Raw genomic sequence first — 19,035 nt, 5'->3', positions numbered from 1 at the left:
GGCAGCTGGAAACACAGGTCTAGATCTGGGCCTGGGTCTCCTAGCAAAGCCTTTGCTCACCCAGCCCCGCCCAGGGCCAAACACAGGAGCCCAGTGTTTCCTGAGCATGGATGGCTTTTGAGTTTTATTAACAAAAATACTCTGGTCCCAGAACAACAGACTGGTGTGGCCTGCACCAGTGTGTGTGCGGGGGTGGGGATTGAGCCCCTCCAGAGCCCATGGGGAGGCCCGGTAAGTGGGGATGCTGGTCTGTGGCCCCATTTGGCCAGGCAGAGCCCCTTCCATTCACACGGAGGTGAGAGCCGGGAAGGGGAAGCCGGCCCCAGCTGGACTCCCAGCAGCCTTGGTTAGGCTTTGAAGCCAGAGGGGGGTGGGAGTGAAATCAAGGTGTGAAGTTGGGGGGGTGGGTGGGCAGGCCCAAGGCGGCCATTTGGTGTGGGGGATGGGGCCGGTGGAGGTGAGGGGGCTCCAGGGCTGGGGGAAGGGAGCGGGAGGTTTGTGATGGAGGCAGAGGGGCCCAGCAGTGGTTCAGTACATGGGTTTGGAGCCCACATCCAGATAGCCCCCAGGTGCGGTGTATGGTAGAGGGAAGGGGCCCCCTTGGAGAAAGTGCGGGGCAAAGGGTACCGCCGGCGGAGCCGCTGGGTACCCGGAGCCCCCTGACCCGTGCGGCAGCTCCAGAAATGCAGCCGAGTAGGGGGCTGAGCGCCCGGAGTCTGGAGCCTCCTGGAAGCTGGGGCTCCTGACATGGAGAGAGGGATGTCAGAGCAGGGCACAGGGACCTGCAGCCCCGCCTGGTCCCCTGTCCCACTCACCTGGTGGGAAGGTGACTGGGGGCCCCATGGAAAGCCGCAGGGTGCAGGAGGTAGGCCTCAGCACTGGGGCCACCACACAGAGGTGCCGGGGCAGCGGTGGCTTCCCCGGGGGCTGGGGCCTGTTCTGGATCTGATTCACGAATGTCTCCACCCAGGGTGGAGTCGCAGGGACCACCTGGTGTGTCTGGGGAGAGGGAAGGGAGAGGTTGGGCTAGGGAGGATCCCTGTCTCAGGCCTGGCCCCATCGCCATCAGGACTACACTCACCTCCGCTCCCATAGGCCTCTGCGGCTGCTGGCTCTGGGCACCGCAGTTTCCTCTTCACACGGGCGTCTCGCTCCCTGGGGAACAGTGGTGGTGATGATGATGATGATGGTGATGGCCATGGTGATGGTAACAGTACTTACCCGGTGCCAGGCATTTCACCCTCCCAGGGACCCTGTCAGGTAGGGGCCATCATTATACCCATTTTATAGATGAAGAAACTGAAGGCCAGAAAATTAAATAACTAGAAAGTGGCAGAGCTGGAATTTTGTCCCTGCTCAAGTTTGTCCATGCTTTCCTATTGTGTTTAGTATCAGTGGAAACTCCTTCCCAGTGGCAAGGCCAGGGCACAGTCTCACCTAGCTCATCTTTCTGCCCCATCTCCACTCTCAGCCTCTCTCTGGAATCCTCTTCTGTCCCCTCTTCATGGGCTGAACCTGTCCTTTTTCTTTTCATTTTTAAAATTTGAGATGGGGTCTTGCTATGTTGCCCAGGCTGGAGTGCAGTGGCACAGTCACAGGTCACAGCTCACTGCAGCCTCCAACTCCTGGGCTCAAGTGATCTTTCCATCTCAGCCTCCGAAAGTGCTGGGACTACAGGCATGAGCCACCAAACCTATCCTTGCCTCACTGCAAGCGCAAGTTCCTCAAGGAAGTCCTCCCTGACCTCCGAGAGCACACACCCCTCCCTCATAACATCCGTCACAGTTCTGCTTTTGCATTTGATGGAGTGACTCCTTGGTTCATGTCTGTCTCTTCTGACAAACTGGAAGCTACTTGAGGGCAGGGGCCAGCTCTGAGGTGCTGCACTTGGAACAGTTCCCATGGCCTTACGGAACCTTTACTATCCGACATAACCTGGCTTCCCCTCCCCTGCCTGACTCTTAGTCACTCCACTGCAGCCACACCACAGGCACAGCCCCACCTCAGGGCCTTTGCACGTGCTGTTCCCACTCCCTAGTGTGCTTTGCCAGATGCCCACCTGGCCCCCTCCCGTACTTCCTTCAGCTCTTTCTCAAGTGTCTTCTTCCCACTGAGGCCTTTCCAGGCCTCTTATCTAATACCTCACCCCAGTCCTTCCTGTCTTTTCCTGGTTTATTTCTCTTCTCCTTTTTCTTTTTTTTCTTTTTTTTGAGAGAGAGTTTTCTTTTTCTTTCTTTTTTTTTTTTTTGAGAGGAAGTTTTGCTCTTGCTGCCTAGGCTGGAATGCAATGGCATGATCTCGACTCACTGCAACCTCCACCTCCTGGGTTCAAGAGATTCTCCTGCCTCAGCCTCCCAAGTAGTTGGGATTACAGGCATTTGCCACCATGCCTGGCTAATTTTTGTATTTTTAGTAGAGACAGGGTTTCACCAAGTTGGCAGGCTGGTCTCGAACTCCTGGCCTCAGGTGATCTGCCCGCCTCAGCCTCCCAGAGTGCTGGGATTACAGGCGTGAGCCACCACACCTGGTCTCTCTTCTCTTTAGAATGGCTTCCTAACAGATGACATTTTATTTATTTCTCTTGTCTGCTTGTCTACTCTCCCCACTAGAAATCAGCTCCATGAGGGCCGGGGCTTTGGTTTGCTTTGTTTGTTTTATCTCCAGTGCCTGGAACTGTCCCTGGCACATAGCAGGTACTATATAAGTATTTGCTGAGTCAGTGAATGAATGTTTTCACTTACCACTGCATTTCTGATATCCAGCACGGTGCCTGGCACACAGTGAGTGATTAATAAACATTTGTTGAATGCATGAACAAATGAATGAACAACTCCCACCTCTTACAGTTTCTGCCGTTCTCCCGGAAGCCTTTGGCAAAGGGATTGGCTGCAATCTTCAGTTGTGTGATCTGGGGACACACATGCAGGGTCAAAGCAACTGTGGTCTGGGCAGGGGGCCACCACCCCTCAAGCAGGGTCACTCACCCGTGGGTTCTGGTAGGCTGTCACGGAGATGAATGTGGTCTCAGGGAAGCGGAAGGAGGCCATGCCCCCCCAGTGCTGGCTGCAGAGCTGGGCTGCCCGAACTAGGTGTATGCGGGGTTGGTACTTGTGCATGGAGTGCAGGATCAGCTGGGAGGGAGGAAATGGGAGTGATTCCCTGCCCTGCGCCTCAGCCTTGGCCTCCCTTCCAGCACCCCCCAACCCTATCCTGGAGTCCCAGCCTGGGCCTCACGTGGCCGTGGGGGTCCAGCGTGCTGTTGGTGAGCTTGACACGATGGAAAGACACAGGCTGCCGCATCCAATGTGCACCAGTGGCAGGAGAGTCGGGGTGAATGTAGACACGGTCGGGCAGGCGGGGCTCTGCCTTGCCGCTGGGCTCCCAGTGCCGGCCCTGCCAGCGGTAGCGAGCCCCATCCACCGGAATCACATCCAGAAGAAACAAGTAGCGGGCCTCGGGGTCCAGGCCAGTGACTGACACTCGGCAGGCAGGGAACATGCGCCTGTGCAAGGGAGGGGACAGGAGAGGCCTGGAGCTACCCACTGGCCAGGGGTGGGCCCAGCACCAGTAACGGGACATAGCAACGGGCTCCCCAGAGCTGTCAGAGAAACATCAAAGGAGGTGGAATCAGAACCCAGAGGGCAGGCTGGAGGCTGTGGCTCACACCTCTAATCCCTATACTTTGGGAGGCCAAGGTGGGAGGATCTCTTGAGTCAGGAATTCAAGACCAGCCTGGGCAACATAGAAAGACCCCATCTCTACAAAAAAATTAAAAAATTAGCCAGGCATGGTGGTGCACTCTGATAGTCCCAGTTACTACAGAGGCTGAGGCGGGAGGGTCACTTGAGCCTGGGAAGTCAAGACTACAGTGAGCCACAATTGCACCACTGCACTCCAGCCTGGGCAACAGGGCAAGACACTGTCTCTGAAAAAGGAAAAAGGGCCGGGCGCAGTGGCTCATGCCTGTAATCTCAGCACTTTAGGAAGCCGAGGTGAAAGGATCATGAGGTCAGAAGTTTGAGACCAGCCTGGCCAATATGGTGAAACACCGTCTCTACTAAAACTACAAAAATTAGCCGGGTGTGGTGGTGTGTGCCTGTAGTCCCAGCTACTCGGGAGGCTGAGGCAGGAGAATTGCTTGAATCCAGGAAGCAGAGGTTGCGGTGAGCTGACGAGATCGCGCCACTACACTCCAGCCTGGGCAACAGAGCGAGACTCCATCTCAAAAAAAAAAAAAAAAAAAAAAAAAAAAAAAAAAAAAAAAAACCCAGAGGGCGGAATCTTAGAGCTGGAAGGTTTTCTTGTCTCATTTTACATTTGGGGAAACAGGACAGACGGGTTAAGTGATCTGTCACACAGCAGGTTAGGAACAGAGCCATGACTCCTACCCCTCAAAGCCTATTTGCAGAAGCAGGGGTGACTAACTTTTTTGCTAGGAGCTTCCTGTCCCCACCCTCCTCTCCTTCCCTGATCTGCAGCACCAGAATCTGCAGCTCTTAGATGAATTTGCTTTAGAAAAAATATACCCTGCCTGCAGTAGGGCCGAGGACTTTCCATGCTAGGGCTTGAGCTCCTGCCCCAGATAAAGACCTCATCTAAGGTCAAACACTGACTGTGTCCCTGCCTCTAGGGTGACCCTGGACCTAGTCATATACTGACTCCTATTCGAGTTGCATACTGATCCCGAATCCTGGCCAGATTTCCCTGATGCTGGTCAATGGGCTGGCCCTTGACCCCCTGTCCTTGTCTGGATGCTGGTCTAAGCCACACATTAACCTATAACCCAGAGGGACTTCCTGACCCTGCCCCAGACTGACCCATGACCCTTGCCGTAGATTGGTCCCTAAACTCAGCCACAGACTCCACAGACTGGCCCTTAACCCTTGTCACAGAGTGACTCCTGATTCCAGCCACAGAGTAACCCCTGCCCCAGGCCATAGTCAGATTCTAGGCCTAGGCAGAGCTCTAGCCCCTCGGGAACCACCCAGTCCTAGCCCTCTCCCCAGGGACTCTGCCTTTCCCAAGAGACCCCCACCAGAAACACGGACCCTGGCCAGCCCCTCACCTCCCAGCTTTGGTGATGATCATTTCTGTTCCCACAGAGCTGAACTCCTTCCATAGCTCCCGGTTCTCCAGGCTCAGGCTGACCCCCGGGAGGGAATGGAGGGCCTCTGGAGCTGATGGGGCCGGCTCAGTGCCCATGGCAGGGGGCAGAAGGGGCAGAGGTGGGTGCGCGGCCAGGGTGCGGGGAGCAGCCTCCATCCCGGAGAGGAAGCAATCCAGTTTAGGGGTGTCCAGTTCTGGAAGCCGGGGAAGAATGAGGAGCCAGCCGAGGGCCACAGCCCCCCTATTCTCCTACCCAGGAGCTGGTCCCAACGCTCACCGGGGTAGCGGTAGCCCTCCGCTAGGGCGGGTGGGAAGCTGGAGTCGGCCCCAGGTTGGGCGGGCCCCAGGCGGTAGCCGGCCCCCAGGGACGGGTACAATTCTCGTGGATGGTACATGTTGTAGTTCCGTCTGGCCTCAGGTCTCGCTGCTTAGGGCCCCCGGTGCTGCGAGATGCCCCCTTTATAGCTCACAGCTCAGCCCCTTCCAGATCCAGGATCACAGCCCCTCCCCTCTTTGGGGCCCTGGAGTTGGGCTGGGGTGGAGACCCCTGGGGCCTCGAAGGGGTCCGAGAGGGGGTCGGATACCTGGGTACGGTCCCCTCCTCCCCTCCCTCCCCACCCCGGGAGGCTTCATTAGCCTCGACCCCCTGCCCCCTCATTACATAATTAACTCCTCGGCTTGATTGATCCCCAGGGCTCGGACAGGGACGCAGTTTGGCGCTTCCGGCCAGCTGGTCCCCGTTCCCACGGTGGGGAGCCCCGGCTAGGGATAAGCTGGGGGGCGGGGCCTGGAACCTGGACGGAGCCAAGAGTCCCGGGACACACCTTGGAGCCCCAGACCTTCTGGCAGGTGACCGCCCTCCGCCCCCCTTCACTTGGAGGCCGGGCCCTGGAGGGAAGCAGCATGAACAGAGGGAAAGTGCAGGCTAGAGGGACGCGGCCTGAGCTGATTTCACAGGGCACTCGGGGCCGCGAGGAGGCCGCAGCCCAGTCCCGAGCACCGTAGTCCTCCCTGGTCCCCATGCTAAAAAAACCTCCATCCCGAGCCAAGCCTCCAAAGTTCGAAGGCGCTCACAGTCCGACAGCTTCTGACGCCTCGCGCCAGGGTTTCCCGAAGGTCCCGCGCTGGGGAACCCTCGGAACTACACTTCCCGGCAGGCTCAGCGCTGAGGCGCGCCCGAAGGAGCCGGACGGACCACGCGGGGGCCGCTGGGAGTTGCAGTCCGACCGCGAGGGGGCTGCGAGGCCGGCGGCGCGGTTGCCTCCCTGGGACGCTGCCCCTAGGCGGCGGCCAAACGCTGCAGATGAGCAGACGCAGATCAGCCGAGGTCACGGCGTAGGCAGCCAGAGTGGGCTCAGGACCTCCGCCAGCAGTGAAACCGTCCCGGTTCCCGGAGACCCAGCTTGGACGGCTGTGCCTACCCCATGCCCCGCCGGGGCTCAGAACCGCACAGGTCTATAGGGGCGGAAATCTCCGCTTGAGCTCCCCCTTCCCGGATTACACGCGAGCCTGAGCTGTCTCCACTCCATTGTTTTATTATGTACAAACGCTACAGAACGAGGGGGACAGACACGCGTGGGGTAAGAAGGGCCTGGTGGGAGGAGTTCACAGAGCAGACGGTGCACTGGGGCCAGGAGAGCAGAACACAGGCCATAACTATAGGGCAGGTGGGGCAGGAACGGGTTAAAAACGAGATCCAAGCCAGCCAGATCGCAGGAGGTGCGGGGGCGTCGTCCCCCTTCTGTTCTCCCCCCAAGGTCACAGTGCATGCAATAAAATATATATACAGGAGCTAGATCCGTCCTCTGCAGGGGCTCTGAGGGTCCAGAGCTCCCTTCGGGCGGCGGGAAGCCGGTGGCGCTCCCTGGCGGCCAGGCCGGGCTGGAGCCACATGCGTCGGGGGAGCCGGGGTCAGTCCCAGCCGTTGTCTTTGATCATGTGGTTGAGTTCAATGATGTACTTCCCCTCTTTGTACTTCTGGCTGCTCTCAAAGGCCTGTTCCTGGAAGGAGGGGTGGGACCGTCATCCCCGGAGCAACAGTCTCACCACAAGGCACTGGGGTTGGGAAGTGGACATGAGTGGCCCCATTTTACATATGAGAAAACTGTGGCCCAGAGGGGCAGGGCCGTATTTCTCACAAACACAGAGTAGAATAGAACTCCCTGACTCAAAGGTACTTTTTTAAGTACTAATGATGGCTCCAACAGAGAAGATAGGGAAGTGGCTAAAAGATTTCACAGTTCAGGGTTTGCAAACTGGTAGCTTCATGGCCATTTTGGCCTACAACATGTATTATGTTTGGACAGCAGACAGTTTAATAAAAATAACTTTAAAGTATTAAAATATAAGTAGGCCTTGCTCACTCCAGTTTGCCCAGCCTGCCCCCAACTCCCAACCCCGCCAATCTATGCTACCCTTTACACATCTACAGTATCTGCTTGGCCTTGCAGGCACTTGAGGTTTTTTTGTTTGTTTGGTTTTGAGAGGGAGTCTTGCTCTGTCGCCCAGGCTGGAAGTGCAACGGCGCGATATCGGCTCACTGCAACCTCTGCTTCCCGGGTTCAAGTGATTCTGCTGCCTTGGCCCCCTGAGTAGCTGGGATTACAGGCGCCCACCACCACGCCGAGCTAATTTTTGTATTTTTAGTAGAGATGGGGTTTCACCATGTTAGTCAGGCTGTTCTCGAACTCCTGACCTCAGGTGATCCACCTGCCTCAGACTCCCAAAAGTGCTGGGATTACAGGCATGAGCCACCACACCCAGCCTGGCACTTGAGTTTTTGACCTCTTGTTTAGGCCAGCTCTTTATTTAATTATTATTATTATTATTATTTTTGAAACGGAGTCTCGCTCTGTCTCTGCTCACTGCAAGCTCTGCCTCCTGGGTTCACGCAATTCTCCTGCCTCAGCCTCACGAGTAGCTGGGACTAGAGGCGCCCGCCACCACACCCAGCTGATTTTTTTGTGTGTGTGTATTTTTGGTAGAGATGGGGTTTCACTGTGTTAGCCAGGATGGTCTCAATCTCCTGACCTTGTGATCCACCCGCCTCAGCCTCCCAAAGTGCTGGGATTACAGGTGTGAGCCACTGCGCCTGGCAGGCCAGCTCTTTATTTGGTAGAGGTCCAGAGTGGCCAAGCCACCTGTCCAGAGACACACAGCCAATCTGTGGCAGGGTCAGCAGCGAGCTCAGGTCAGGGCTGGCTGGCTGGCTCTGCCTGGGACATCCACCTGACAGAGGCACCACAGTTCCAAGCGACGCCTGAAGAATCCTGTCCCTTGCAGTGTCCCAAGAGCATCTTCCTGAGCATCTAATCTGATCCCTGTAACAATCCTGGGTGCTAGGCAGTGGCTTTATCTTCCACTGAGAGATAAGGAAATGAGACTCAGGGTAGTGAAATCAGACCCTGGACAGCAGCAGTGGCAATGAGGACTATGGAAAGGGAGGCTGGTGAACCCAAGCTCCATGTTGTTGCAGAGTCTGGGGCAATTTTTCTGATACTCTGAATGACAATATAAGCTGGTGACCAAGGGTTTGGAGTGAAAAAAAAAAACCAACCAACCAACTCAGATTCTGGTCCCTATTCTGTTACTTACCAGTTGTGTGATCTTGGGCAAGTTACCTAACATCTCTGGGCCTCCCTGTCTTCTTCTGTAGAGATAATAATAGCTTCTACCTAGAGGATCACTGCAATGATTGAATGAGATAATAGATGCCAGGCACACAACAGTGCAAGGCACATAAACATTCCATAAATAGTGACTCTGATTATATCCTAACTCTCAAATGGGGATCCCAGTGCCTGGGAGAGAAGGGATGGGTTAAGAGAAAAGTTCTACACCCCTTGCAAGGTGCAAGATAAAGAGAATGTGGTCAGGGATGCTGACTTGTGTGAGCGCGGCCTATGCAATCTGAAAGGCTATAGGGTGACAGCTTGTCAGGAGGAGGTGTTGGAAGTTCAAGTCAAAGGCTAGCCTGGGGTCAGAGGTGGGTGACTCACATATTTCCAGCCCAAAGTGGTCTTGCAGTTCTCGCAGTGGATGTCGGCGACAGCATGGAGGCCGGTCAGCAGCACCCGCTCCTCGGCTGGCCCGCAGCCCACGTTCACCCTGTGGGGACATGGGGCAGTCCCAGGGAGGGTCCTGCCATCACAGGGCCCGCCCCCTCAAGCACTGTGTCTGTCCTCAGCATCCAAGAAATGATGCTCACAATTTCCTGCCTGCACCGGGGAACTCTGGGAGTCTCAGCAGGATGCCAGGGGTCACAGGTCACAACAGAGGTCAGGGAAAGCAAGAAGGGAGGCCAGATACTCACACTGAGTTGAAGAGGTAGGCACGCCCCTGACTGCCCTGGAAGGACTAAAGGGTGAGAGGGTGGGAAGAGAGGAGGGGGTCAGGGCTGCCGGTGGGGAGCTGCCAGGCAGCCCCTATAGGTTCCAGCCCCACTGTGGCCTTGTTGGTTACCTTGGAGATGAGGTCGTCGTGGTTGGCCAGGTGAGCGCGGCAGTGGGCACAGCTATACCTCCGGTGACAATCATCCAAGTAGGCCTGAAACGTCTTGGGCTTTGAAATCCGCACCATGGCGGGGGCCGGGGGCAGTGGCCCCACGCGGGGAGCGGCCCACGGGGAGCAGAGGGAGCCCAGTGCCTGCCGGGGAGGGAGTAGGTGGGCTGTCAGGACCTGGGCCACACACAAGCGAGGCACTCCCAGAGCCGTGGGGACTCGCTCTGTCACACTCGGCTGCTCTCTCCTTTCCCCAGAGCCAGCAGCCTCTCCGGGGACCAGAGGCGTCTCGGTTTTGACTCAGTGAGGAGGCCTCAGGTTGCATCAATGGGGAAACTGAGGCTCGGAGGTGCCCAGGGTGAGTCACCCGCCTGCTTCTGGCCTCACCCTTGCTGACCTGGCAGCTGAAGCTGGAGGAAGGGGCTTTGGAGGGGCTGGGCTGTCAGTTCCCAGTTTCGGGGGAGCATGGGCGGGTAGGCACTGGTTGGTCCTTGCGACCTCATCTGGAGAGCAGTGGGGTTCACTGGTGGTTTAGGGGGTTCATCGGGTAGAGGGTCCCCCACCTGGAGGAGGTAGGAGGCCTCGCCGTGAAGGTGGAGGGTCACCTAGGAGGGGAGGGGCTCTCACCTGAGGGCGCCAAGGCCTCCTCTACGCTCAGGGCCTCTTACCTGCATCGCGGAGCCTTACCTGGACCCCGGGGCTCACCTGGGGCGCGGGGGTGGGGGCGGGCGCCGGGGGAGGGGGCAGTCCTCGCGGGCTGGGCAGGGGCGCGGGGCGACACGCAGCCCTGACGGCGCGGGCCTCACCTCGCCTGGGCGCGCGGGGCCCGGTCCACAGGGGTGGGCTGGCCTGGGAGTGGGGGGCGCTCCTGGCGGGCGCCGTCCCCCCCGGGCCCGGGTTCGCAGGCGCTTGGACTTGTTTACACCGAGCCCAGCTGCTGCCGCCGCTGCGGCGGGAGGGGGAGGGGACCCGCCTCCTGTCCCGGCGGCCGCCGTGGCCAATGGGCGCTCCGCATGCAAATGAGGGGGTGCGTCACACGGCGGCCGGCGCAGGCCCCGACCGCCCCTCCCCCGCCGCCCGCTCACGCCGGCCCGGAAATGCGGCTGCGGCCCGCGCGCCCCCGGCCTGCTCGCATTCCTGCTTGTGGCCCGCGCAGGGGCGGGGTCGGAGGGTCTAGGCCGGGCGCGGAGCGAGGAAGCGGGTGGCGCTGGGACGCATGCTCTGGGGGAGATGAGTATAATGACCCGCGTTTGTCCGCCGCCCGTGCCCCGCTCAATCCCCGCATCAATCCCGTGAGGCCGTTTCTCCCGTTGGCTCCACTGTACCGGGGGCTGAGGCCCAGGGAGGTCTCGCGGCTCCCTAGGTTATCCACCTAGTAAGAGGCGAAGCTGGAATTCTCACTGTGGGCCCATTCCATGGCTTTTGCCAGAGCGCCAGGGACACACTCAGTTCACCTTCTAGCAGGGAAGACCCAAAGATGCGCGCCCCTGGCAGCCAGGGCGTCGGACCAGGCAATTCCTACTGTCCAGCATCACCTCCTCCAGGCCTCTCGGATGCCTCTGTTGGGACAGCTAAGTTCCTCTTCAAAGACTCAATTTCCTGGTCATAAGCTGTAAACAGATTCTACTCCCGCTTTTTCTTCTTTGTCGCACGTCTACCCTATTTGGGAAAGTTTAAACCTTAGCCAATCGGGATCAGCTCAGATTGTGCGGTCCAACCCCCCAGCCAATGGGGAAAGGACACAGAAACAGGAACTGCGTTAGGGTTAAAAACCACTTCCCTCCTTTGTTGGCGGGTGCTCTTGCGATTGCAACCAGCGCAAGCAGCACCTTTCTGCAGAAGTAAAGATGCCTTGCTGGGAAGTCTTCTGTCTCAGTGCTGGTTTTTCTTGACTACACTGAGCACTTGTTTTCAACAAATTTGGGGGTCTTCTGGGATCCCATTCTCCTTTGGGAGGGGTAGCGATTACTTTTCCTCGTGAGACACGTCCCACTGCCTTGTTGCAGTGGCCCAAGGAGCGGAGGATCGGGTCCACCCAAAGTGAGGAATAAATCCGGACTTTCAGCAACGTGGGCAGGAAGGAGCCTTAAAATTCCCAGGCAAGTGGGTAACTCTGTGCACAGACCAAGGTAAGAAAAGTTGCTACTGGGGTGACAAAGTATTTCCTTGGTGGTTGGGGTCACTTGGAGGTTGAAAGTGCATGGCTGAGACATGTCAGTGGACACGAATCGAGTGTGGAGTCCAGACTTGGTTCCATGGTCACCTCATTAAGGCTTAGGGCGGTTTTCCAGTCGGGGATTATACCGACCCGCTAATGCTAAGAGGGGCCTGAAATTCCCACGAGGGAAGCGGCCAAAAAGTACGAAGCGATTATTCATATGAGTGCAAGAAACCTCCAATGGGAAAAGGGAGAGGTTAAGCCCCTAGGAAATGGGCACCAACCTCCAGAATGGGAAATACCCCAAGTAAGACAGGGAGTACAAAAGGCCAAGCAGACAATAAAATTCCCCCTGACAGTCCTCTGGGCCTTATGTTAGAGTACTGGAGGTATAATGAAAGAACCATGTAACACAAGGAAAGACAGTGAATGATAAAATATTGCTGTTTTATTTGGACCAAAGAACCTATCCTCAGACCCTCAGTCTTTTGGCCAAAGTTTGGATCAGACGAGGATTGGATATGCCAACTCTTAATCCAGTATGTTAATGAAAAAAGTCCAGTCTCTCAAGAGGAAATAGATTATGCTCTGTGTTGGAGACAGGAACATGTCCTTCCCTTTCCCTTAAAGGATGACGTAAAAGAGAAACCAAACTCAGTACCCCCCTAGGACAACCCAGTTAAGTCAGATTCTACATCTAAAGATGCCAATGTATAGGATCCCCTAGACCATCTTCCCCCGCCTACCCCACCCCAGGCTAATCACTCAGTCCCTCCCCCACATAACCCTGCCCCGTGGGCCTTGTGGCCCCACATCCCCATTGAGCAGCCACCCGAACATGTCCTTTCCTCAGGAAAACTCCAGCACGAGATGGAACAATGCCGGAGGGATATTCAGAACTTTCCTTTTCCCTCTTCCTCAAAGGGGTCTGCCCCAACCCCTTTTCCTTTAAGTACCACTGGGAGGAGGGGGTATTGGTTTCGTAAATGCCCCCTTAACTAGTTCAGAGGTTAGAAATCTGAAAAAGGAACTCAAACCATTATCAGATGATCCTTTTGGAGTCACAGATCAAATTGAACAATTTTTAGGGCCGCAATTGTATACTTGGGCTGAATTAATGTCCATCTTAGGTATTCTCTTCTCAGGGGAGGAAAGAACCATGATCCGCAGGGCTGCTATGATAGTCTGGGAATGTGAACACCCTCTTGGTCAAAACATCCCTGCAGCAGAGCAGAAATTCCCAGCCCAGGACCCTCAGTGGAATAGGAACAATGCAGCCCACTGAGAAAACATGAAAGACCTCAGGGATATGATAATTAAAGGGATTCGGGAATTGGTGCCTCAAACCCAAAATATTTCTCGAGCATTTAATGTACACCAAGAAAAAGATGAAGGGCCCATGGAATTTTTAAAGAGACTTAAGGAGCAAATAAGAAAATATTCAGGCTTAGACATAGAGGACCCACTTGGACAAGGGATGTTAAAGCTCTATTTTATCACCAACAGTCGGCCGGACATTAGAAAGAAATTACAAAAGATAGAATATTGGCAAGACTGCTCCATAGAGGAACTTTTAATTAAGAGAGGCCCAAAGGCCGGGCACGGTGGCTCAAGCCTGTAATCCCAGCACTTTGGGAGGCCGAGGTGGGTGGATCATGAGGTCGGGAGATCGAGACCATCCTGGCTAACACGGTGAAACCCTGTTTCTACTAAAAAAATACAAAAAATTAGCCGGGCGTGGTGGCGGGCGCCTGTAGTGCCAGCTGCTCAGGAGGCTTAGGCAGGAAAATGGCGTGAACCTGGCAGGTGGAGCTTGCAGTGAGCTGAGATCACGCCATTGCACTCCAGCCTGAGAGACAGAGCAAGACTCCATCTCAAAAAAAAAAAAAAAAGAAAGAAAGTGATTAACTCTGATTTGGGTTCTACCGTCAGATTTATTTATTGATTTATTGATTTATTTATTTAAAAAAATTCCCAGGGAAGTGGTAAGGAGAAAACGATACCCTATTCCCTTAGAAGCTAGAATGGCTCTAAAACCTATAATTGAGGGCCTTGTCCATGACGGACCCCTTGAACCCTGTATGTCCCCTTATAACACTCCAATATTGCCTGTAAGAAAGTCAGATGGGTCATACCGGCTAGTAGAAGACCTCTGGGCTGTTAATCAAACAGCTCAAACTACCCACCCTGTTGTTCCCAACCCTTACACTATTATCAGCAAAATCCCATACGATCACCAGTGGTTCACAATGATAGATTTGAAAGATGCCAGCTGGGCACGGTAGCTCACACCTGTAATCCTAGCACTTTGGGAGGCCGAGGCGGGCAGATTGCCCGAACTCAGGAGTTTGCAACCAGCCTGGGCAACACGGTGAAACCCCGTCTCTATTAAAATACACACACACACACACACACACACACACACACACACACTAGCCGGGCGTGGCAGCATGCGCCTATAATCCCAGCTACTCAGGAGGCTGAGGCAGGAGAGTTGCTTGAACCCAGGAGGCTGAGGTTGCAGTGAGCCGAGATCGTGCCACTGCACTGCAGCCTGGCAACAGAGCCAGGCTCTGTCTCAAAAAATAAATAAATAAAATAAAAAATAAAAAAAGAAAGATGGCTTTTGGGCTTGCCCTTTAGTGGAAGACAGCCGGGACATGTTTGCTTTTGAGTGGGAGGACCCTCACTTAGGTTGAAAACAGCAGTACCAGTGGACAGTCCTACCCCAGGGGTTTACAGACTCCCCAAATCTATTCGGTCAAATTTTAGAACAAGTCCTAGAAAACTTTTCCCTTCCTTCATCCATATGCCTACTCGAATAGGCAGATGACCTGTTCATTTCAGGAAATAGCAAGGACCACATAACCACAGTTTCAATTAACTTCCTGAATTTCCTAAGGGAACAAGGGTTACAGGTCTCAAGGAGTAAAATTCAGTTTGTAGAACCTGAGGTAAAATATCTAGGACACCTAATCAGTAAAGGCAAACGGAAAATAGTACCTGAACGAATTGAAGGTGTCACATCTCTACCTTTGCCTGAAACAAAGCAGGAACTTAGAAAATTCTTGGGATTAGTTGGATACTGTCGTCTATGGATTGACTCTTATGCCTGAAAAACAAAATCTCTACATCAAAAACTCACCCAAGAAGGACCAGACCCCCTTCTTTGGACCCTATCAGAAGTCCAACAAGTAGAAGAGTTAAAACACCTACTTGTAACTGCTCCCGTAATAGCTTTGCCCTCCTTAGCCATTCCACCTTTTCATCAGTGTAAACAAGGGGTTGGCTTTAGGGGTACTCACCCAAAGACACAGAGGCCACTGGCAGCCCACAGCCTTCCTGTCAAAAGTTCTTGACCCAGTAACCCACCGATGGCCCGAATGTGCCCGGTCTGTAGCAGCAACTGCTTTGCTAACGGAACCAAGCAGGAAAATAACCTTTGGGGGAAGCCTCATTGTATGTACCCTTCATCACGTTAGAACCATTCTTAATCAGAAGGCAGGAAGATAGCTCACTGACTCAAGGATTTTAAAATATGAGGCTATCGGGTGGGTGTGGTGGCTCACGCCTGTAATTCCAGCACTTTGGGAGGCTGAGGTGGGCAGATCACAAGGTCAGGAGTTTGAGACCAGAGTGCCCAGCATGGTGAAACCCCCTCTCTACTAAAAATACAAAAAATTAGCCAGGCATGGTGGTGCACGCCTGTAATCCCAGCTACTTGGGAGGCTGAGGCAGGAGAATCGCTTGAACCCCGGAGGCAGAGGTTGCAGTGAGCCGAGATCAGCCACTGCACTTCAGCCTGGGCAACAGAACGAGACTCCATCCTCCACCCACCCCCCCAAAAAATTGAGGCTATCTTATTAGAGAGGGATGATTTAACATTGACCACTGGTAGTTCGCTCAACTCCGATGTTTTCCTAACAGGAAATCCGAACCGGGAGGAACCTGAGCATAAATGTTTAGATCTGATCAGTTATCAGACTAGAGTCAGACTGCATCTAAGCAAGACCCTGTTCCAAACTGGGCGTTACCTCTTTATAGACGGCTCCTCTCGGGTAATTGAAGGAAGGAGGCATAACGGGTACTCTGTAGTTGACAGGGAAACCCTCATGGAGGTAGAGTCAGGGAGACGGCCCAATAACTGGTTCACTCAAACATGTGAACTCTTTGCATTAAATCAGGCCTTAAAATCTCAGCAAAATCAGGAAGGAACTATTTACACTGACTCCAAGTATTTTGGAGTAGTCCATACCTTTGGAAAGATCTGGACTGAACGAGGCCTCATTAATAGTAAGGGCCAGGACCTTGTCTATAAAGAATTGATTATGCAAGTACTAGAAAATCTTCAACTGCCAGAAGAAATAGTGGTGGTCCACGTCCCAGGACACCAGAAAAACCCATCTTTTGAAAACCGGGGAAATAACCTCACAGATCAAGTAGCCAAGCAAGTTGCCTCTTCCTGAGAGGCACCCATTTTCCATCTGACCCCTTGCCTTCCCCTCCAGTCGCAATCCCCATCTTCTCCGACGCGGACCAAGAAAAGTTAAAAGGAATAGGAGCTAAGGAAAGCTCAGAGGGAAGGTGGGTATTACCAGACGGGAGGGAAATGCTGTCTAAACCTCTTATGAGGGAAATATTATCACAGCTTTATCAAGAAACTCACTGGGGTCCCCAAGCTATGTGTGACACAGTCCTCAAAGCCTATGGGTATATAGGAATCTCTACCCTCGCTAGTCAGGTGGCGGATAGTTGCCTAGTGTGCAAAAAAACTAATAAAACCCGAAGGAAGCAGCCTTTACTTTATCAAGGGAACCACCCCTATAATTGCCAATCCAACTAGTGCAACCCACTACTTACCTCTATTACTACCCCTACCTCCACCGACCCTAACTCCACTCTAGGTTGCTTCTATGGCTTAGGAGCCGATGTTACTGGAAGGGACCCTATAGGCTTCTTTGAAATATGTTTTGTTCACCCTTCTCCACCTCCTACCGTCTCCCCCTCCCCAAGCCCACCAAATCAAACCATTCCTCACCTCTTACCCAATGACAAAACCAAAGTAGCTATAGTAGAAGTCAAGGACTTAAAGCAAACCCTAGCCATTGAGACCGGGTATCAAGATGCAAATGCCTGGCTGGAATGGATTAAATATTCTTTTCGCACCCTGAATAAAAGCGATTGTTACTCTTGTGCAGCGGGCAGGCCAGAAACCCAGATTGTCCCCTTTCCACTCGGATGGGCCAACCAACCAGGCATGGACTGTATGGTAGCTCTCTTCCAGCACACCACAGCCTGGGGAAACAAGACGTGCGCCACTCTTTCACTACATTTCCCAAAGATCAGGAGCCCTATGGGTCAGCTCCCAAGGACCATTTGACTTCCACCTCTCAATGCCAATTACACCTTGTGTCTCCCACAACGGGACAAATTGACATTCCTTGGAAATCTAATGGGAGTCTAAACCTTTTCAAGAGCTAACCAATCAGTCGGCCCTTGTCTATCCCCGAGCAGATGTATGGTGGTATTGTGGAGGACTGTTACTGGGTGTGCTGCCAAGCAATTGGAGCAGCACTTTTGCTCTAATCCAGTTGGCCATCCCTTTCACCTTGGCATTTCATCAACCAGACAGGAAGCAAGTAACCCAAAGAAAAAGAGAAGCCCCTCGTGGGTCCTTTGACCCCCATGTTTACATAGACAGTAGCGGGGTCCCACGGGAGCTACCAAGTGAATTTAAAGCTTGGAATCAAATAGCCGCTGGGTTTAAGTCTGTTTTGTTCTGGTGGTCTGCTATAAATAAAAATGTAGACTGGATAAATTATATATACTACAGTGAGCAGCGATTCGTCAGTTATACCAGGGATGCCATCAAAGGAATAGCTGAACAATTAGGCCCCACCAGCCAGATGACCTGGGAAAATAGACTAGCCCTTGACATGATATTGGCAGGAAAAGGCAGAGTCTGTGTCATGATCTGAGTCCAATGTTGTACTTTTATCCCTAATAATACAGCCGCCGACGGGACCATCACAAAAGCTTTACAAGGCCTTACCACCCTGGCAAATGAATTAGCCGAAAATTCTGGACTAGATAACCCTTTTATGGGTCTCATGGAAAAGTGGTTTGGAAAATGGAAAGGACTCCTGGCTTCAATCTTTACCTCTCTTGCAATTGTAACAAGTGTACTTATCCTTGTGGGCTGCCGCATCATACCTTGTATTCGTGGGTTAACTCAAAGGCTCATAGAAACAGCCCTCACTAAAGCCTCCCTCTCTTCTCTCCCTCCATACTTGGACAAGCTCTTGCTCCTGGATAATCAAGAAGAACAACGAAGCCAAATCCTGTTAAAATTTTTTGCAGAGGAAGAAGTATCAAGTAGAAGAGAGGAAATTGTTGGGACAGCTAAGCTCTTCAAAGACTCAACTTCCCGGTCATAAACTTCTCCCCCTTCTTCTTCTTTTTCGCCAGTCTACCCTGTTTGGGAAAGTTTAAACCTTAGCCAGTCGGGATCAGCTCAGATTGTGCAGTCCATCCCCAGTCAATGGGGAAAGGACACAGAAACAGGAACTGCGTTAGGGTTAAAAAGCCCTTCTCTCCTTTGTTTGGGGTGCTCTTGCGATTACAAGCAGCGCAAGTAGCACCGTTCTGAAGTAAAGATGCCTTGCTGGGAAATCTGTCTCAGTGCTGGTTTTTCTTGACTACACTGAGCACTTGTTTCCAACACCCCTGTGCTCCAGGCTGGGTTAGGTCTGATCTCAGGGCATGTCTGTTTCAACACGTGTCTGCAGTTCTTTGGCTTGTGTTGCTCACTGCAGTGGGCCCAGCCTGGTCTAGAGGAGGCGCTCAGGAAGTATCTGTGAAATGTGAATGTGTAGTTCCTTCAGTGAATATGGCCCTGGGGCTGAAGATGGCAGAAGCATTCTGGGAGCTTCTGGAGAAGGAGACCTGGGAGGAGAAGGTTGGAATGGCGGGGGCAGCAGAGGGGCTGGGTGAACTCAGCTGTCCCACCCAGGCCCATCCTCTGCAGCCCGAGAAGGAAGCTCACAGGGCAAGACATGGAAGAGATCAAGTTCCCTGCCCGGTGCCTGGGCTGTTGATGGCCTCAGGAAAATGGAACCATTACCTGTTGCTGTCAAGTGGCTGGGGGCCAGGATGCCTGGGTTGGCCGTGAGGGGACATTCCTGAGGAGAGTGGAGGCCAGGCTGGGGCGGGGTGTGGCAGGAGGACAGGAATGCAGTGGAACCAGTGGGTCAGGCTCCTGAGGGCCCCAG

The 19,035-nt window shown here is 53.8% G+C and overlaps 2 protein-coding genes across 3 annotated transcripts; both read right to left on the bottom strand.

Moving 5' to 3' along the window:
- Positions 1–96: 96 nt before the first annotated feature.
- Positions 97–6,241, bottom strand: TBX6 (T-box transcription factor 6). 2 transcript variants are annotated; one of them, XM_063796961.1, is made up of 9 exons: positions 5,931–6,241; positions 5,384–5,549; positions 5,066–5,300; positions 3,235–3,502; positions 2,985–3,131; positions 2,838–2,908; positions 1,082–1,155; positions 816–999; positions 97–742 (listed from the first exon to the last, which is right to left on the bottom strand). In XM_063796961.1, the coding sequence occupies exons 2-9, from the start codon at positions 5,499–5,501 to the stop codon at positions 529–531; spliced, it is 1,311 nt and encodes a 436-aa protein (XP_063653031.1). In that variant the 5' UTR covers positions 5,502–5,549; positions 5,931–6,241; the 3' UTR covers positions 97–528. The 2 variants fall into 2 exon arrangements, with proteins under 2 accessions (XP_063653031.1, XP_063653030.1); XM_063796960.1 differs by having other exon boundaries at positions 6,181–6,241.
- Positions 6,242–6,621: 380 nt separating this feature from the next.
- On the bottom strand, positions 6,622–10,579 carry YPEL3 (yippee like 3). The gene is made up of 5 exons (XM_016928817.3): positions 10,413–10,579; positions 9,568–9,750; positions 9,419–9,462; positions 9,105–9,213; positions 6,622–7,107 (listed from the first exon to the last, which is right to left on the bottom strand). The coding sequence occupies exons 2-5, from the start codon at positions 9,682–9,684 to the stop codon at positions 7,018–7,020; spliced, it is 360 nt and encodes a 119-aa protein (XP_016784306.1). The 5' UTR covers positions 9,685–9,750; positions 10,413–10,579; the 3' UTR covers positions 6,622–7,017.
- Between the last annotated feature and the right edge of the window lie 8,456 nt (positions 10,580–19,035).

Source organism: Pan troglodytes, chromosome 18, assembly GCF_028858775.2.
Source record: "Pan troglodytes isolate AG18354 chromosome 18, NHGRI_mPanTro3-v2.0_pri, whole genome shotgun sequence".
Classification (NCBI taxonomy): Eukaryota; Metazoa; Chordata; class Mammalia; order Primates; family Hominidae; genus Pan; species Pan troglodytes.
This window is presented reverse-complemented; position numbering and strand designations above follow the sequence as displayed.

Excerpts from the sequence above, each read along its gene's own strand:
- TBX6 (XM_063796961.1), bottom strand. The coding sequence starts at position 5,501 with ATGTACCATCCACGAGAATTGTACCCGTCCCTGGGGGCCGGCTACCGC. Across the intron at positions 3,503-5,065 it reads ATCATCACCAAAGCTGGGAG|GCGCATGTTCCCTGCCTGCC; the intron begins GTGAGGGGCTGG and ends TCCCTTGCACAG. Across the intron at positions 2,909-2,984 it reads CAGCCTACCAGAACCCACGG|ATCACACAACTGAAGATTGC; the intron begins GTGAGTGACCCT and ends GTGTGTCCCCAG.
- YPEL3 (XM_016928817.3), bottom strand. The coding sequence starts at position 9,684 with ATGGTGCGGATTTCAAAGCCCAAGACGTTTCAGGCCTACTTGGATGAT. Across the intron at positions 9,214-9,418 it reads GCCTACCTCTTCAACTCAGT|GGTGAACGTGGGCTGCGGGC; the intron begins GTGAGTATCTGG and ends ATGTCCCCACAG. Across the intron at positions 7,108-9,104 it reads CCACTTTGGGCTGGAAATAT|GAACAGGCCTTTGAGAGCAG; the intron begins GTGAGTCACCCA and ends CCCTCCTTCCAG.